General features: G+C 46.9%; 2 protein-coding genes across 2 annotated transcripts; one reads left to right on the top strand and one right to left on the bottom strand.

Moving 5' to 3' along the window:
- Nucleotides 1-707: 707 nt before the first annotated feature.
- Nucleotides 708-8,597, bottom strand: DTYMK (deoxythymidylate kinase). Its single transcript, XM_035334358.1, has 5 exons — nt 8,436-8,597; nt 8,233-8,341; nt 7,178-7,268; nt 3,565-3,762; nt 708-1,790 (listed from the first exon to the last, which is right to left on the bottom strand). Exons 1-5 carry the CDS (start codon nt 8,563-8,565, stop codon nt 1,680-1,682), a joined length of 639 nt encoding a protein of 212 aa, XP_035190249.1. The 5' UTR covers nt 8,566-8,597; the 3' UTR covers nt 708-1,679.
- Nucleotides 8,598-8,924: 327 nt separating this feature from the next.
- ING5 (inhibitor of growth family member 5) lies at nt 8,925-18,703 on the top strand. Its single transcript, XM_035334357.1, has 8 exons — nt 8,925-9,004; nt 9,085-9,156; nt 10,217-10,383; nt 11,754-11,865; nt 12,857-12,950; nt 13,895-14,030; nt 14,205-14,266; nt 15,475-18,703. The coding sequence occupies exons 1-8, from the start codon at nt 8,968-8,970 to the stop codon at nt 15,515-15,517; spliced, it is 723 nt and encodes a 240-aa protein (XP_035190248.1). The 5' UTR covers nt 8,925-8,967; the 3' UTR covers nt 15,518-18,703.
- The last annotated feature ends 54 nt before the right edge of the window (nt 18,704-18,757 follow it).

Genomic DNA, 18,757 nt, shown 5'->3' with positions numbered 1-18,757 from the left:
CTAAACTCAACTATTGTTACCATTTTGCTGTGCAATAGCAGGTCCTTTTGTTAAGGGGTAGTTACTCAGGAATTATCGTGCCCTCCGTTTGTACAAACTACTGCCACTGTTCAGAAGAGGTGTTCCTTATTTCATGTTTGTGCTTTCATGGTTAAAGATTTTATACCTGGGCATTAATGCGACCCCAGTAATTGAGAGTGCTCAACTCAGATTTCTTAGGTACTGAATAGATGTTCTTGGCTTTCTGTCGTTGGGAACCTAAAGCTAAGATTAATTAAATGACTCCTGAAGGTTAAAGAATTGCTGGAAGGGCACAATTGAGCATTACAGGTGCTTCCCTCCTCAAGGAGTGTTCCTGCTACCATTTACTATGCAGAGTGAGGGCAGCTTATTCCAACTCAGCTGATGTTTGCAGCAGCACCATTGTTTTAAACATCTACCTTCCTCTCCCCACTAGTCAATCACCTCAACTGGCCTCTAAAAAGCAGGGTGTCATCTCTGTAGGGGCAGCTTGGAGAGCAGTCCATACTGCTAAGTATCTGACGGGGAGACATCTTACCTCCGCTGGTCATCCCCATATTAATGCACCTTACAAACGATTTAATTTAACTCATCCCAGGCTCGTGTATCTTTTATTTTTTTTTACTGCTGAAGACTCGGAAGAACTCTTAACCTAACAGAGCATAATCAAGCGTCAAGCACCCATCGCCATTTTACGCACTGGAACTTTATTGTAACAGCTCGGACTAAAAGCAGGACCTTCAGGTATGGTACAGGCCGAGGGAAGCAGGCAAGCTCACAGCTTGTACCCGATCTGGTTTGGTAACGTACGCTGGGCTGTTGGAATTTCACCTGGAAAGTGAAGTGCAGGAGTCACTGCTGACTCTTCCTCTGATCTCAGTCACAGGAGTAATTCAACCAGTCTAAAAGAATTTGTGCACCACTCAGCCTTCAGATGGGTCTGGTGACAAGCTAGCATCTATTTCAGACTCTTCCCTGCCAATAGCTGTGCAGCTTCCATACTGTTCTCACTGAACAGCTGGGGAACAGGCTGGAGTGGGAAGTCATCCGTCCCTTCGCTCTAGCAAACAGTGATCCCTGTACTTCGTGCCTGAACTGCTGCTCTTTCACCTCCTCTATGTCCTTCGAGAAGGTAAGTGGTCATAGGGGTAGGAAAAAAAAACGCCTTTGCTGCTGTACAAAATGTTTAAAAGAGTAACTTACTAGAAAGTACTATAAAAGCTGGTTTAGCACAGGGGATGCATTCCACTAGAGAGGAAGAACCAGAAACATGGTAGTTTGCTGGAGCTTCAAACATGGGAAGGCTGCTCCCCACCTGTTGCTGCTGATCACGTTGGGGGAAGCTCTGGGCTCAGTATCCAAATCTACATTACAGGACTAAGCCTACACCAAGAGATCCTACCTGAAGCAGGGAGGCTTTCACAAGGAATGTTATGTGCTCTTTGTGTGCTCGCTTATAAAAAAAGCAGCAGGGACGATGCAGAATGGAAGAGGAGAAGCAGGAACAGTCAAAAGCACACCAGCACCATGCTGGACCAGGAAGAATATACGTGATTAAGCTGGAGTAACTAGAACGTGGCGTGGAGATGTCAACCACCCAAGGAAAGTCCAAGAGGTGAATTTTCTGTTAGGTCTAAAAGAATAACCGGTATTAAGTTTTATTTCCAGAGTTCTCCCAAGGGTTTATTTTGAACCTCCAGCATGGTTTCCTCTGCAATGGACTTAATTTCTCTGTGCAAGTCTTCTATGCTCTTGGACGCATCAATCATCTGTTGCCAAAACACAAAAAATACAGAAACATGTTCCTCAATTTCCAACAAAATGGGGGAAAAAACACCTTCCTGCTGTTTTTGCTCTCCCCCTTTACTCAGTATCGTTACAATTCATGAGCAGTGAAAGGAGCTAATTAATTACACTTCTCATGCACTACTTATGCACTGGAATTGGAAAATTTATTTTACGCAGGAACAGACACTTAAGAAGTAGATGTGTGGCAGAATGAAGGGAAATAAAAGCAACTACTGCAGCCTGTTCTTTGCTGATGGTCTATGGGAGCATATGACCTTCAATCAGGTAAGCATTTTTCACCCCGTAGAGGAGTCCCTCAGAAACATCAGTATATTGATCCCTCAGTGGTTATCTGGGGATCCTCACTATCACTCGTGATAGTCAGAACCTCTCAAAATCCAATCCAGGTGATTTTCCAGCAGCCTGTTGGTTGTTTTTTCAATGCTGTAAGCTGGTAGTGCTATCTGATTCTGGTGTTGGCTGAGCCTGGTGCTTAAGGAATACCAGCTCTGCTCCTGTGTGACTGGGGGAACCTGGATGACACGTACAACGTCATTTTATGTGCCTTTCTTCTCAGGGGACAGCTTGCTTGATTTTCACCTTTACAGAGACTGCAAGGCAACAGAACAGATATAAAGCAATAAGGGCCACATCAAAACTGAATTCCACATAGCTTGTATTTAACAGGAGAAATTCCAAGCAGCAATGTTTTCCTAATATTGTTTTAGAAAACAGGACATTTCACTTCAGAATGACAGCTTGGAGGTCATCACAAGTCAGTGTTAACTGGCAAAGGTTTTGTTTCTGTGGCTTTAAAATTATTTAGGAGCGACCAAGGCAAAGGAAGAACTTGGTTAAAAGACAGGTTGATCATGATGACCTATGAATACTGGACCACACAGCATTGTTGTGAAAGAGCAGGCTGTGAGGCTAGGCAATAAATACACTTCATAACTAAATGGTGGTCTTCTCGTTATGGAACAGCTAATGACCCGGCTTTGTACTCACACAATATCCTCAGATAGCTGACCTCAATTTATTCTTGTGATTGACGGTGTACGGAGCTCCATTTCATGTTTTGGACTAAATGGATCTTTGGCAACCTTTGATGTCTATTGTTTTATCCGATGTTGAGGGGGAAAGGGCCAGGAATGCTAACTATACTGTTAATGGGTGCTGGAACTGGATTTCTGTGCTCACTTTAGGGATACCTGTCACCTCCACATCATCTGTGCTGATATGGACCTGTTTAACAGCTTTGCAGTTTGGGGTATTTTAAACAGACATGTTGCTGATACCTTAAATGAAAACTCCTTTCGCATAATGGATAGAGAGACAACAGATGACAAGTAATAAGGGAAATATATTCCACTGCTGGAAAATCAGGGTTTGCAGACTAGACGTTAGGTAAGTTCCATACTGTCTCATACAATTATTCTGACAGCATGGTTTTTTGGTTTTGTTTGTTTTTTTAAATTTTGTGCTATGGTGTATGTTTTCTTCTGCAAAACCATCAAACAAAAACCTTCCCCCACTCCAACAGGGCCCCCTCCAGTATCCTGGAGCAGTGGGTGTCAGCAGTGCCCTGCTGCAGGCCACAGCAGCTTTGGCTGGTCCCCAGCACGCCCCCCCCAGCTTCTTGCCAAGGGTGGGAGGTGGGAAGCACAAGGGCACAACACACACAATCCAGGAGGGAGCCCTCTCGTGAGAGACCACCCCCAGTCTGTGACAGACCCCTTAGGGTTATTTCCTCACCTTCCAGTTTAACGTCTTGTCCTTCATCAGATGAGAGAAGGACTGTAGAACTTTCTCTTGGAAGAGGCTGTTCTCGTAACGTTCACTTCCAAAGTCCCCTCGTGCTGCTGCTTCCTCAGGGCTTAACTGAAGAAACAGAATCAGATCTGGCTTTGGGAGTCCAATGTCAGGCTGTTTGCACCAGTCCACGCAGAAGTTCTGTCCCAAACAAAGACAACCAAGTTTGAGGTGAAAGAAAGGGAAAGAAGCAGGGTAGCTGGAGAGTGGGGTAGGGGAGGAACAGCAAGAGAAGAGATGCAGCACAAATGGCTGAATTCAGCCCTACAAACTGAAAGGGTGACTTCCCAGCCTAAAATTCATGAATTCACTCCTGGCAATTTTGAGGGCCCCGATTTTCCTCAGTGCCGTGCTCTTCTCATGCTCACTGAAGTCAAGCAGAACTAATGATTTTAACATCTCTTCCGCAAAGCCCAGCAGAGGGAAATAATGAGTCACATTTTGAAGTCTCCACACAGCGATCAGTCCAAAAGAAAGCTGCTCCCAAATATAAATGCTGTGCAGCTTCAGTATGTTTGTGCCCATGGAGGTACCTTTTTGAATACCTACCGTACACCTTCTCAGCCCACCCAGGAATTCCAGCCCCGATGCAAGAGACAAAGCTTTCCAACTTTTTTGGATCCTGCTGACAAATTTGAAGACTTCCGCCGGGGTGTATGGATCCACAACACTGCAGAGACTGCTGAGGCTTGTCTGACCCCGTTGCTCCTTGCTGCTCATCCACGTGGTGGACAGTGATACAATCAGGGAGCACATACCAAGAGTAACCACCAGGCTTGGGGGGATGAGGATGACACAGGGCATGGGAGCGCAAGATCCACTCAGTTCTTCCAGAAAGGGGGAAAGGGCTGGGTAGGAATCAATTTAGGTCAACTCCCAGCTGCACGGTTGGTGTTGCAGGCAAGCTTTCACCTTTTGTGACCACAACACACCCTTCAAGGACCGATGGCTACAGAGCAGGGATGGGATACATCCCAATGCAGGCCAAGAGTGCAAGCAGGCTTGCTAAGGAAGTGAAAAGAGCTTTAATCTAGGTATGTCAAGGGAATGCTTACGAGCTGTAGAGAATTGAAGGTGGCAGGCAAGGAGGAAGTGTTTAAGGGAAAATAGAGCAGAGGCTCTCTGGAAAGTGGCACTGCTGGGGGCCTATCTCAAGCACACAACGTGGGAAACCCAAGGAATGTCCCTGCACAGGGACACTGCGGGGCTGTGATCCTGCTCGGATCACAGGGGTGAGGTGGGACAGCCTGCCAGACTGCTGCGCTGCCACGGATCCACAGAGGCTGTTCAGGAGAGACAGGCTGGAAGGTGAGGAGGAAGAGGGGTTGTGCTGTTTGCAAAGGAGTGTCTGCAGCACAGGGAGCTTTGCCTTGGGACAGGAGATGAGCCAGGTGGGAGCCTATGGGTAGGGCTTGGGGACAAACCAGAAGACAGGACGCCAATGAAGCCTTCATCATACAGATGGAAGAAGGGTCACAACTGCAGGCCCTGATAGTCATAGACCTTAACCACCTGTGTATCTGCTGGGCACAAGTGGTCCAGGTTTCTCAGGAATTCTGAAGACGAATTCTCCACACAGGTGTTCAGTAAGTTAGCGAGTGAAGGTGCCCCGATGGACTTGTTACTCACAAGTGAAGAGGAACTGGCTGAAGGTGTGAAGATCAAAGGCAGCCTTGGCTGAAGCGAACAGGATGGTGGGGGTGTGGGGGCTACAGTGCAGAGAGAAGTGAACAAGACAAAAAGAACTGTGGGTCTGGGCACCAGCAGAGCAGATTTCTGTTTATTAGGGATCTCCTTAGCAGGGTGCCCAGGGAAACCGCCATGGAGGGAAAAGAACCCAGCAGAGCTGGTTGATCTTCATAGACAGCCTCCTCAGAACTGAAAAGTGGAACATCCCAGTGTTCAGAAAGCATGATGAACATGAGAGAAGGCTGGCATGGATAAACAATTCCAAACTAGGCCCAAAGTGCAGAAAGGAGGCAGACAGAAAACGGAAACAGGCACAACACCAAGCAATAATACAGAGACATTATTCAAGAGTGCCGGGAAGAAGCTGGAAAAGCCAAGGCTCAGCTGAAGTCAGAAGTAGTGAGGGATGTGAGTAACAAGGGCTTCTCTAAGGATGCTGGCAGCAGGAGAATGGCTAAGGAAAATGGAGGCCTGCTGCTCAGCGGGGCTGGGGACCTAGTGCCAAGGGACAGAAAAGGCTGAAGTACCTGATGGGTGTTTTGCATCACTTTTCACTGAGGTTTGCCCCCAGCCAGCCAGGTCCTCAAACCTACTAGCAAAAGGGGAGGAGTGCAGCAGTACCTGCAGTAAAGAAAGACACATTTAGGGAAGCAGTCAAGCCAGCTGGACATATGCAAATTCACAGGAACAAATAGGATGCATCCATGCATACCGAAGGAGCTGGTAATGTCATCGCAACGCACTCCGTCACCCGTGAAAGGTCACAGCAAGCAAGCAAAGCTGCTGAAGACTTTACAAGAGGTAAATATTGCACTCGTCTTCAAGAAGGAAGATCCAGGGAACTGCAGGCCAGTCAGCCTAACATCAGTTTCTGGGAAGGTACTGGACCAAATCCTCCTGAAAGCCATGTCCAAGCACATGAAAGAACAAGGCAACTGGGAACAGCCAGCAGGGATTTATCACTGGGAAACTCTGCCTGGCTCACGTGACAGCCTTCTACAGTAAGGCTGGCTCTGAAAATACGAGGAGAGCATGTTCTCCTTTCCACCAAGCTGGTGAGATACGAACTGGTAGGCGGACAGTCAAATTGGCAAAAAAACGACGAGGCTGCTGGGCTGAGCGTGGTGGCCAGTGGCACAAAGTCCAGCTGGTAGATGGCTGCTAGTGCCAGCACTCAAGGACGAATAGTTCAGCTCCTAGTAAGGTTCAACATCTCTAATGACCGAAAGGACAGGACAGAGCGTTCCCTCAGCAACCTTCTGGATGACACCAGGCAGGGACAGTGAGCACACGGGAGGGCAGAACTGCTATCTGGAGGGACACAACACACAGAGGAACAGGCTGACAGGAACCTTAAGACATTCAACAAAAGCCAACTTAAAGTCCTGCCCTGGGGAAGAAAAACCTGATGCACCAGGACAGGCTGAAGGCCGACCAGCTGGGCAGAAGCTCTGCAGGAAAGGGGCTGAGGCTCGCGGTGGACACTGAGCTCACCATGAGTCAGCAGCGTGCCCTGGCCGCAAAGGCCAGCAGCAGCCTAGCTGTACAAGCACGAGGGAAGTGATCCTTCTTCCTGTCTGTCCTGCACCCACACCTGGAGTGCCATGTCTGGTTTGGGGTTCCCCAGCGCAACCCCAGAGTGAGCCTACCACGCTACCAAGTAACCTACCGAGTTTCCCTGATCTTTTGGGGGAAGGGGTAGACACAGGCTAACAGGCCACGTTAACATCTAAGCTGAAACTTTCATTCCACATTTCCCCAGAGGAGGAGCCTGCGCCACACAGACCAACCTCGAGAGCAGGCCTCTCCCCGTTTCCTGTATCTCCAAATACAGAGAGAGGCAGGGCCTGCTGGGTGCTTCACTCACCTCCTTGGCGCTTGTGAAGGCCACTCCAGAAAAGGCATATCTGTCAACCACAAGCGTGACCCCTTGATGTAGTTTCTCTTTCATCAAAGGCCTGAAAACCATAGAGGAGAAAAAATAAGTTACACTTCCGACTTCAGACTGATCATTAGCAGCATCAGGGTCATCCGTGACACTGATCATGAATCAGTTCCTACTTGCACTCCGTCCTCTAAGATATTAAGCAAATACCCTCTCGAGACACCCACATTCAGGGTGCACCAGTGCAGGGCATTGCTCTAGGCAGCTCCACAGCTTGCAGCAAGATCACCGATGAGCTACAGCCAGGCACGAACAGCTTAGTCTTCCTTCCTTTCTAAGTGGTGCAGTAGGTTGGAAATACTTGTCTCTGTCAGAGAAAAGCATCCTTTATTTGCAACAGACATTTGTTACTGCAGCTCACCCATCTGCCTCGTGCTCTCCTGGTTTGCTCGGCACTCCTGCTACAGCAGAATCAGCGAAGCTTTTTCAGAAGCAGAGAACATCTTGCAGTACAGAGGTCCAGATAAGAGCAACAGCTGTCACCCATGGCCCCAGCTACACACACAAAGCCTCGGTTTGGCAAAAAAAAATAAAATAAAAAAAAATCACGAGCAGTAGCTCCCAGGCTGGGGCAGCAGCTCAGTACACCAAAGGCTGTGCTCAGGGCTCGGTGACGCTGCCGTTTGCCCGCTCCCTTTGGGCTCCCAGGTGGCGGTGCTAAATCCAGGTGGCGATGACACCCCCTGGTTTCTGTAACCAGCAGCACGGAGGGAGCAGGGAGCTGCAGGGGACGAGCCTGAATCCTCCACCCACACCGGGAGGGGAGCCCCCAGGGAGGACAGCTCGTGGAGGGCCGCTGCCTGCGGCTGGAGGGGAACGGGCACAGGCTCCCGGGCTCGAGCAGGCCGTGCCTGGCCCCGGCCCCCAGCCCGGCGGGGGTCCCTGCTCGCTCAGGCCGGGCCCGAGGGCAGCAGCAGGGCTGAGGGGGGGATCTCGGGGGCGCCCACCTCCCTCCCCCCCACCCCCGCCGTCTTTACACGTGCTCCCAGCGGTTGGCGGAGAACAGGAGGTGCACGGCGTGGTCCTCCACGTCCTTCTCCCCCGCCAGGTAGGCTCCGAGCAGCCGCCCGATCTCCGTCGTCCTCTCTGCAACCGAAGGGGGAACACAGCTCGCTGGCGGCGGCGGTAACGGGCGGCAGCGCCCCCCCGCCCCCCCCCCCCGAGCCCCAGCCCCGCGTACCGGGGAAGCGGAGGAGGTCGGCTCGGCGCCCGCCGGCCCGCAGCGCCTCCACCAGCCGCCGGCCCTGCGTGCTCTTGCCGGCCCTGTCCACCCCCTCCAGCGCGATCAGCGCCCCCCGGCCGCCCGCCATGCCACCCGCCCCGCTCCCGGGCCCGGCCCCCACCCCGCCCCGGCGGCGCTCTGGGCAATGGGGAGCCATAGAGACGGCGGAGTCCTCCAAAAAGGGAGACCGAGCCCACCGTTAAGGGGGGGCCGGGGGAGGTGCTCGCCCGCCGTTTTGAGAGAAAAAACGGGGAGAACGGGCAAAGGGCACGCGGTGGGGTGGATGTGTGTGGGGGGGGGGTGCCAGGCGCAGCGTCCCTGGGGGGCTCCGAGGGGGCGCCGGGCCCCGTTGTGAGAGGGACGGAATGGCCACGCCCCCCTCATGAATATGCTGACGGAGGCGGGCGGCTCATGAATATGCGATGAGGTCGAGGCCGCGGCCCGTGCGCGGCGGGGCCGGCCGGCGGCGGGGCGGGGCGGGCGGCACAAGATGGCGGCCGCCATGTACCTGGAGCACTACCTGGACAGTGAGCGCCGGGCGCGGGGGGCGGCGGGCGGCGGGGCCGTGAGGGGGCGCGGCGCTGAGGGGGCTCTGTGCTCGTTTCAGGCATCGAGAACCTGCCCTGCGAGCTGCAGCGCAACTTCCAGCTGATGCGGGAGCTCGACCAGCGGACGGAAGGTGCGTGCGGAGGCGGCGGCCGGGAGCCGCGGCACCGGGGCCGGGGGGAGCCGCGGAGGCTGGGCGGCGGGGATGGGGAAGGGGCCGGAGGGGGGCCGGTCCCTGGGTTTGTTCGGCCCGGAGCGGGACAGGCTGAGGGGAGGCCTCGTGGCAACCTGCAGCTCCCTCCCGAGGGGCAGGCGCTGAGCTCTGCTCGCTGGGGACAGCGACGGGACCCGAGGGGACGGCACGGGGCTGGGACGGGGGGGGGCGGAGGAGGTGGTCAGGAAAAGGGTCTTCACCCAGAGGGGGTCGGGCACCGGGACAGGCTCCTCAGGGTCACAGCACCGAGCCTGCCGGAGTTCAAGAGGCGTTTGGACAAGGCTGTGGGACACGCGGTTTGGTTTCTGGGTGGCCCTGTGTGGAGCCGGGAGTTGGGCTCGGTGGTCTCTGCGGGTCCCTTCCACCTCAGGAGGTTCCCTGTTTCCCTCAACCAGTCTCATGCTGGTTTTCTGTGAGTCCTGCAGCTGGCTGGGCACGGGGTTTAATTTTCAGCTGTTGCTTGCTAATGTGTAGTTATGTATAATTGTGGTCACTGTACCCGATTGCCCCTTGGACGTCCTTGCTGTCAGACATACTTATTTCCACATCTCCTGAATTGTAGGCTGCTGCATGCCTTTAAGACTTCTTTTCCTTTTTTTTTTTTTTTTTGAGGTTTCTGATTGTGCATTAATGATTTTTAATTTGAGACATTCAAACAGAACCATGCAGCAAATACAGTGCTCTTCATACAGAAAGAGAGGTTGATGTTTGTGAACCTATTGATTCAGTTTCTGGTCTTAACTGAGCCTCTCCTCTGAACAGCAAAACACTGGAGAAACCAGCGCTATACCACAGGTGTTGAAGACAGTATGCCTTTAAATTAATCTTTAATAAAAAAAGGTAAATGCATTAAAGAGTCAAGGCAAGTCCAAAAACTCTCAGGAGGGGTCTTCTAAATCCTAGAGTGAGGTAGAAGGTGTAAATACTTCCTTTGGAAGATGGCTTTCTCACGTATGTATACCATGTCTCTGCTTTTCAGATAAGAAAGCAGAAATTGACAGTCTTGCAGCAGAATACATTGAATCTGTGAAGAACATGTTGCCCGAGGAGCGAGTGGAACACCTGAAAAAAATCCAGAGTGCCTACAGTAAATGTAAAGAGTACAGCGACGATAAAGTACAGCTGGCCATGCAGACATACGAGATGGTGAGGACCAAAACCAGTGAGACTTGTAAATACAATCATAATCTGAACCGGGGCTCGTGAGAGACTTGAGAGGTGCTTCTGCAGCATCCGTTTGTCTGTTTCCTGGTGTATTTGCTTTTAATATCTTACTGAAACAAAGTATTAGTTCTTAAGCTTACTTTTCTTACTGTTATCCTCCCTATCCAGTAGAGAAGTTGAGGCTTCTCTACTGACTAAAGGTTGAAGGTTGCTTTATCAGAAGTACACATCTGCTGTCTAGTAATGACAGCATATTTACCCCACCCACTCCCCTTTCACCCACTAATTAATTTAGGGCTGGTCTTGGTCATAAACAACATTTTTTTAGGTCAGCGTTAAAGCTGTATTGTGGAGGAGTTGAGGGAAATCTTTCCAGTTTCTTAGGTTTCCAGGTGACAGAGGCATGGAGACCCGTCAGCTCCACTGTTTTGACTCAATACTAGATGTCAAACTTGCAGTGAGAAAATACCTTTTCCTAGGATGCAGCTTTCCACTTTTCTCCTGTTCTGCACCTACTCCTGTCTGTTTATCTGTCCCTTGAATAATTCTTATCTCTGTCTATTTTAATCCCAAAGGTGCATCTTAAGTGAGGGGAATCCTTTTTGTCTGTTCCTAGTGTGTTTTGTGTAGCTTCTGGAGATGCTTTGGGTTCTAATTAAAAGCAACAGCTGCAGCTGGAGTACTTTTTATTGACATCAAATACTGCAGAAAAGGAAATTATTCCACAGGGATTGAAAAGCATCCTAGATAAACACTAACTTCATGAATAGGTACTGCAGCACCATGGTTTGGGGGTGAGGGTTCAAACACCTTTGCTACATCTCTGTTCTGTAAGCCACGTTGTTGTGTACTGACTTGATATTGGAGGTGGCCTGTATTTGTTATTAAATTTCATTAAATAGCATGCTAGTGAAATACTAGAGAAAACGTTGCCACCTTTAATGGATATCAGTTGAATAATATATTTTTAAATGGCTGGGATAAAGCAATCTTTAAATATCTTTCGTCATTTTGTTTTGTTCTGCAAACCATTAGTCTAGTTGCTTTGACTCTCCTTTATGCCACCTTTCCCCACCCCATTTTCCTTTATTTCTCTTTGCTTGCCTTGGGATTGGGTTCTCTTGCTTTTAGCAAGCTTGCCTCAGCTTTTTTCTTTCTCTGTTTGCTTTAATTCCCTTTGTGTGTACCATTTTCTCTTTTCCAGTTTGGTACACCTCTCACGCCTTGCCTTCAAGTGTTACATTCCTGTTCATGCTGATAGCGGCCAAGTTACTAGACCTTCCTGTTCTTGGTTTAGGAGTATTTTTTTTTTTTTAATAATAATTCAGTTTGTGGTTTCCTCTTCTGTGCAGGTGGATAAGCATATCCGCCGGCTGGATGCAGACTTGGCACGGTTTGAAGCAGATCTAAAAGATAAACTGGAAGGCAGCGACTTCGAGAACCCTGGAGCACGAAGCCTGAAAAGTGTGTAAATGTTTTGTGTTTGACAGCCTTTTCCAGCATGGAGCGTGTCGAACCAGAGAGGCTAAAATATAGAGTTCGGCTGTCATTTCAGGAGGCCATGGTGCTCTCCTGTACTTGTGAATGCTCTTCAGATATTTACAGTGTTGTGCTGGCCAATGAACAGGGGGAAGGAAAAAATCTAGTGCTGGAATCTAACCTGCTCTCTCTCCTTGTCAGAGCGTCCTGAGGTGGCCCATGGTTACTGGTTGTCAGTCATGGTGACTGTTTGTCACTGGCTAAGGGGGATCTAACATAGGCAAAACTGAACTGATGTCCAGTCCGTGGTTCCTACACCTCTTGAGTTTAATGGTTGGCTTCAGGCTTGATCTATTACTGAGTAAGTTCTAAGATATTTTGAAGAAACCATCTGCTTATTTTCCTGCTTTTACTGGATTTGGATGTTAGTCAAGCTGAGAACAGCAGGAGAAATTACGAGGTAAAGGAGGATACCAATTTCTGTAACATACAGGAAATCTCCTATAACTACGGTGAAATTTGATTACGGTTAACATCAACACAGCTTTATGCCTTTGAGCTATGAAATAAAGGGTAAGATGAGGAGTACGGACCTGTGGAGATAAAAGTTAAGTCAGTAGCTGAGTAACCAATTAACTGGCCAAATGTTTAAAAATATACTTATTTTTTAAATCTGCATTACATCACATCTGATGAAACATGATGCTGTTTAAATCTTGTGTGACACTATGCACTAACATCGTACTGTAGTGATTTAATTGCCAGAACCGCAAACATAGGAATTTGGCACTTAGTAACACTACTTGCAAGCTTGGTGTGTTGGTGGCAGAAAAGTTTATGTATATTTCAGGATCGGTGGTTGTATTGAATTACGTATCATGGAAGGATTTCAAAACAAATGCACCAAAAGTAAAATACCTGGGGATGTTTCTGGTATTCAGAGAAGCTGAAACAATGCACTTTTTCTCTTTTATAGAGGGACGAAGTCAGAAAGACAAAAGAGGCTCTCGTGGTCGAGGCAGGCGAACATCTGAAGAAGACACACCAAAGAAAAAGAAACTCAAAGGAGGGTAAGATACCCAGCTACAGTTCTGGTGACTTTGGCTCAACGCTTCATGGATTTTCCCTAAACTCATGTTACCTTATTTATGACTCTCCTGTCAGGATGTTAGTGGTGATTAGGTTATTGTGGTCTTAACTATATTTCATTAGAGTCCTCTTTAGGACAAGTCAGATTTGTTAATTAACTCCTTGCTTGACGCGTGAAAACTCAGCATGCTTGGAATGCCCTCTGTCTGGAAGGACAAGATCAGAGCCTGTGTTGCTGTTGGCAAGCTGGTAGAAAATAGCTTTGATTTTTGTCATGCAGCTATTTTTAAATGTTGCTTGCAATATTCATTGCAAAGAAACACTTGCCTATTGGGACAAATACTGATGATGTATTGCTGTTATGGAAATCTTGGAGAACTTTTTTGTGGTTGTTTTCAAACAACTGTGTCCTAAAGGGTCTTGAATAATATCGTGAGGCATGTCACCTCCAGCATGTGATTTTTTTTTTTTTAACCCAGTTAATTCTAATATCTTCAGATGGCTAAATGGAGGGGCAAAAAAATAATGTATTTTCTATTACATGTTACTGATGTGTCAGAGCAAGGGGGTTCCCTCATGCCTGGCAGAAAAAGAAAATATATATTAAAATGGACTGGGGAAAAAAGGCAGATTATTCTGCCCTGCAAACAGAAGTGAGTTGTGTGTTCATTTTGTTACTTGAGTCATGTCATCTACAAATCATTCTCTTAACCTTTATAGTCGAGCTCATATTTCTGTGTTTGATCAAACCTGCTTTATGTTTTTAGTTATTGGACAATATGTGAATGTGTAATTAAAGTGGGTTCAGTGTGCTCTAAGGAAGATACTGTTAAAACCTAATTTTCCCAAGAGGGATTTAGATCTTGGAAATGTATAGTTGTCCATAACTGAAAAGTGTTTTGAACTGTTTTGTTCTTGTCTACAGCTCTGAGTTTGCTGATACCATCCTGTCAGTGCATCCCTCAGATGTCCTAGACATGCCAGTGGACCCCAACGAGCCCACCTACTGCTTGTGTCACCAGGTGTCCTACGGAGAAATGATCGGCTGTGACAACCCAGATGTAAGCACTTGCTTTGTTGTCAAAAGGTGCTCCGTGTCTTTTGAAATGATGATTTCAACATCACGGCACTGTGAAATCTGAGGGGAGTACTTGCTCAATTAGATCATCCAAAACAAACGTAACGCTTGTGCAACGCTAAGCATCTCTTCTGAGGAATTTTTCTTTGTTTTGCAGTGCCCAATTGAATGGTTCCACTTTGCTTGTGTGGATCTCACCACCAAACCAAAAGGGAAATGGTAAGGAGGACACACAGGCTTTTTACTCTTACCAAGCTACAGTTTCCCTCAACAAGAATCACAAAAAGAATCAAAACCCTATTGTGACCCTTCCTGACAAAGGAACTTTGCTCTTGGCATCAGAGCTTTGCATCCTGTAGGGTTTGGGATTGCAATTTTGTGAAGGCAGAAGGGGAACTTTTTCATTAGGGGCTGCTTCCATGGGAGTCTTAGTTGCCACAGATTTTGGTGGGAGCAAAACAAGGACCTGGGTGTATGTAAATTTTCATGGTAAGTAGAGCAGTTCATGAGCTTAGGCTCGTGTCAATACGCACATCTTAAATCTCACATTTGCTGTATTGCTGTGCAACTGTTGTTGTGGTTAGGGTTGAGAAAATAATTCTTTTTTTCCCATTTATGGAAATGAAGTGTTAGAATTCTATTTAGGTTTCGCTTACGTGCCCATCTTCAAAAGTCATATGCTTGTTCTGTACTTTCTTTTTCAAAGGACAAAAGCTTTGTGTAATTGTTCTCTTTTGCAATTAAAACGCCACACTTCAGGTAGCATAAGAAAAGTGAATTTTCAAGAGTAAATGAAATTGTGCTACTGTATTAAGTGGGGACAAATAACATGACTAAAATGTTTATTTTACAGAACACAGCGTGATGGGAATAATCGTAAGCGTGCAAGTGCATAGAGCAGTTGGTCACTGCATTCCAATCAGATACTGAAGTAAACCGGTGATAGCATGGAGTTGAAGTTTAATGGCTAGCCACTGAGTTAAATGCTGATTGTTTCAGTAAGCAGACTTTGAGACGTAAATATTTCTATTTGATGGGCTCCTCTTATCTGTAAGATGCTTATCAGAAACAAGCTGAAGCAGAAGTGAACTGCAGCCATCTGCAGTCACTGGAGGGAGCGGAAGGAATGAACTGGAGGAAAATACCTTATTTTCTCTGACTTTGTTACTTTGAGTAACTTTAGGTGAATGAAATGGGGAATCACAGCTGTGAGGGGCAGCCCTGGAAGACTATTAGTGCTGTTCACCAGAGTCTGTACAATTCCTTTCCTGTTTGCCCAAACTTCCTCCATGTCATGAAGCTGTTGCTATTGGTTAAAATTACCACCACCCCTGCTCATTTCCAAATGATAGAAAGAGCTCTTGAGATACATTGTTATCTTCAGGAACTAATTACTGTCTTTTTTTTCTTCTTCTTTTTCCCTGTAGGTTTTGTCCACGTTGTGTTCAGGAAAGAAAGAAAAAGAAGTAAGGAGTAGAGGGGAATACATCCCCTGAGGCTAGAAGAGTTTTTTAATATATTCCTTCCTTCAAGTTGCAATATCATCTTTTTGATTTTAAAACCTACCCTCTTCCATTGTCTGATACGATATTTAATTGTCCAGTGGCCAGTTGTAATTCCTGTTCTTTCATAAGAAAATGACTGTGGGAGGGAGGGAATCTGCCACAGGGATTTTATTTATGTTACACTTGCACAACACTGTAATCAGTGTTACTATGAAGTGTTAGGGCAGCCTGTAGCTGTAAGTCTGCTAGTTTATAGGAGGCTGTGAAACCACGCAAGGCGTTGCAGGAACACGAGATACCTGTAATTTCATGGTGCATCGCCATCATCGAAGTCGTTCAGTTACCTGGAGCTTAGCATGGTAGAGAAAAAGGAATTGTCTCTATTGTAGCCTGCAGAAGAGGAATAGTCTTGGTGTGAAGTCCATTTGTTCTGCAGTTTTGTTGTACGGAGGAACAAGAAAGCTGGTCAGCTGTTTCCAATGTCTGTTTCCTCAAAGCCAAATACTGTGCTTAGTTTTGACAGGGTAGGGATGGGACGGCGATAAGACCGTATCTTCTCTTCTGGGGAATTTCTTCTGTCTAACTTTGCACTGCCATTATTTTACTTGATCTTGCTTGCATTCACGTGACCCTTAAGAGAAGCAAAGCATCCGACTTTTTGCCTCCTATAAAAGGTTTGTCTCTTCTGGGACAAGAGCTTTAAATCTCACAGGAGTTGTCCTGCAGTGTTTCTTAGTGACAGTAGTATTGAGAGTGAGTTACCTTTCCTGTCAGTTTTCATTTCTTTGGAAATTCTTTAAGTATGTTACTGTGAAGTTGAAACCTAGAGTATTGTTATAGAGGGTCTGATCTATTCATAAGAGAAGATGAAGGCCTTATTTTTATTACTTGTGTAATGCTGTGTTGCACCTCAGTAAATCAGGAAAAGAAGCTTTAAGGGAATCCTCTGCAAGGATAACGTGTACATTCCTGTGACGGTGCAGCAAAGCTGAAAGAAGGGTAGCCGTGAGGTGGCTTGGTGGAGGTTGTGGTGTTTTAATAGAATTTGCTATGAAGCTGTGTTATTGAAGAAGGCAATTCAGTAGGAATGTTTTAAAATGACATCTTGCCTTCTTAGTGGGGGCATATTTGCCTGTTCTTGACTTCTTTAAGCTGCCTTTCAGATCTTGAATGTGAATCGTTGCTGCCATCACCATGCCAGTTGCTGCAGCAGAAGGATGAGAAGGAAGTTAGGAGTAGGAAAACTGAAGTCTTTCTGTGTGTGTTTTCTTTGGCGTCTTTTTTTCCCTCCTTTGAGTTACAGCAGATTCAGAAGTTGAGGGTAGAACAGAGATAAGTATTATCTTTAGATATATCCTGGATTATTGGGCTTAATTGCCCAATGTTGTGGGTAAAGGTTTTTCTGCTAGGGGAGGGAGAAAACACCAAAACCCTGCAGCAGTACAGGCCAGGGTTCATGAACTCTTCTGGCTGTGGTCTGCGGTGGGTGTTCATGGCAGCTCTGTGCAGGGCTGTGTTACTAGGCATACCATTGTGCGGAGCTCTTGGTGCAGACTGTTGGAAATGCTTCCAGATAAGCTTTTCTTCTGCTTTAAAAGCAATCTGAATTAACAGTACGGATGGGGGTGGGGGGAAAAAAACAACAACAACAACACTGTTCTAGTTGGACTTTGGCAACAGATTCTGAAAGAACTTTGGTTTTTTGTTTGTTTGTTTTTTCTTGCCCTGGCCCTGTTACTACTTGTGTTTTGCAGTGAAAGTAGAACACAGCTCTTGCCTGTTTTCCTTTCCTGCTTTGCTCTGCTGGGTTTTGTAGATGCTACAGGTACGTAAGGACTGTTGCAGGAGAAACATTTTGATACTGAGACAGGTTTTCTGTGAACGTTTTGATTTTTACTGCATCCACTATGCAAAAAGACCTGTCTCCAGGGCCCTCTCGTTTGAAGTGTGATGTTGTACATGTCCTTGTTAGGTTGCATCACTCCATGCTGTATATGAAGTTTCCATAGTTATGTTTACAAGACAAGCACCCCAAAACCACACAGACAAATTAGAAACGGATTGAGGGGGAGAAGAAGCACAATCATGCAAACCTGATCGTAGAAATACAGTCAGCCCTCTTCTTTCTGCCTCTGTTTTGAGAGTAAATACAATTGTGATACCTCATGCGCCAGCCTGTAATTCAGTAACCAGTGGGTGAGACCTGTACCTCATTGATCTGCTACACTGGATTAATGTAAGAGTGTAACCGTGTCCTGAAGGCTAGTGGTGATGCTGTTTCACGTTTCATTTTCCCCTTCCATCCAATGGTATTGTAAAATTTTTTCCCCTTCTCCTAAGGCTTTAATAGTAGTGCTATCACCATAGATTAAGCATTTGATTTGACACAATCTCAAAGTCTCTGCGCCTCTTTGGAGGTCTTGCTGGAAACATGCAAGTATGGAAATGTGCAGCTGTGGATGAATAAGAGCAAAGCTGGCTGCACTAAACTCAGAAAAGATGGTCAGGCAGGACAGCAATTTTTTTTTGTTAGCAAGTGCTTTCCTGGGCTCAGAAGAACAGATGTTTTCCATTTGAACCAGCAAAGCAAAAAAAAAAAAAAAAAAAAAGGTGCTAGAAGTTAGCATCAGTCTTCAAAAGGAAAGATGCTTCTTCACTAGGAATCATGGGCAAAGTGGAGGTGATCCACGCTCTTCCCGCTGGGACATCTCCACCGTGTCTGCCCATTGCACCGACACCAGCAATAGACTGTCCTGTCGCCAACATACCAGCACAGAGCCTCTGGCTGCTGTCACCGGCTCAGGAGCATCTGTTGGCTGTTTACAGCTGGGTTTAGAGATCTGTAGAGACTCTCGTAGGTGGAAATACCAGTAGCCTTCATTTTTGGTCACTAAAGAGTTTAAATCTTTCTCCTGAATTTTGAATGTACGGTATTAAATATGCTTTAAGGAGAAGGATGAACAAGACTGTGATACTTAAAGGAATGTTCCACTAAAGATTGTCGAAGCACCTACGTACGCTGTGGTGTTCAGCTTTATCGCAGCTCATCCCACCTGGAGGTGACGCGACTTTAACCCGATTCTTCTATTTTTTTAAAGAATCCGACCTGCGTTCCCTTTGTAAATGGAAGAGACTATAAAGCTTTTTATTACAAGAAAAAAAAAGAAAAAAGTAAAGTAAAATCTATAACTGTATTTTTGCATCT

The sequence above is a fragment of the Oxyura jamaicensis genome, chromosome 9, assembly GCF_011077185.1.
Source record: "Oxyura jamaicensis isolate SHBP4307 breed ruddy duck chromosome 9, BPBGC_Ojam_1.0, whole genome shotgun sequence".
In the NCBI taxonomy this organism is placed as follows: Eukaryota; Metazoa; Chordata; class Aves; order Anseriformes; family Anatidae; genus Oxyura; species Oxyura jamaicensis.
This window is presented reverse-complemented; position numbering and strand designations above follow the sequence as displayed.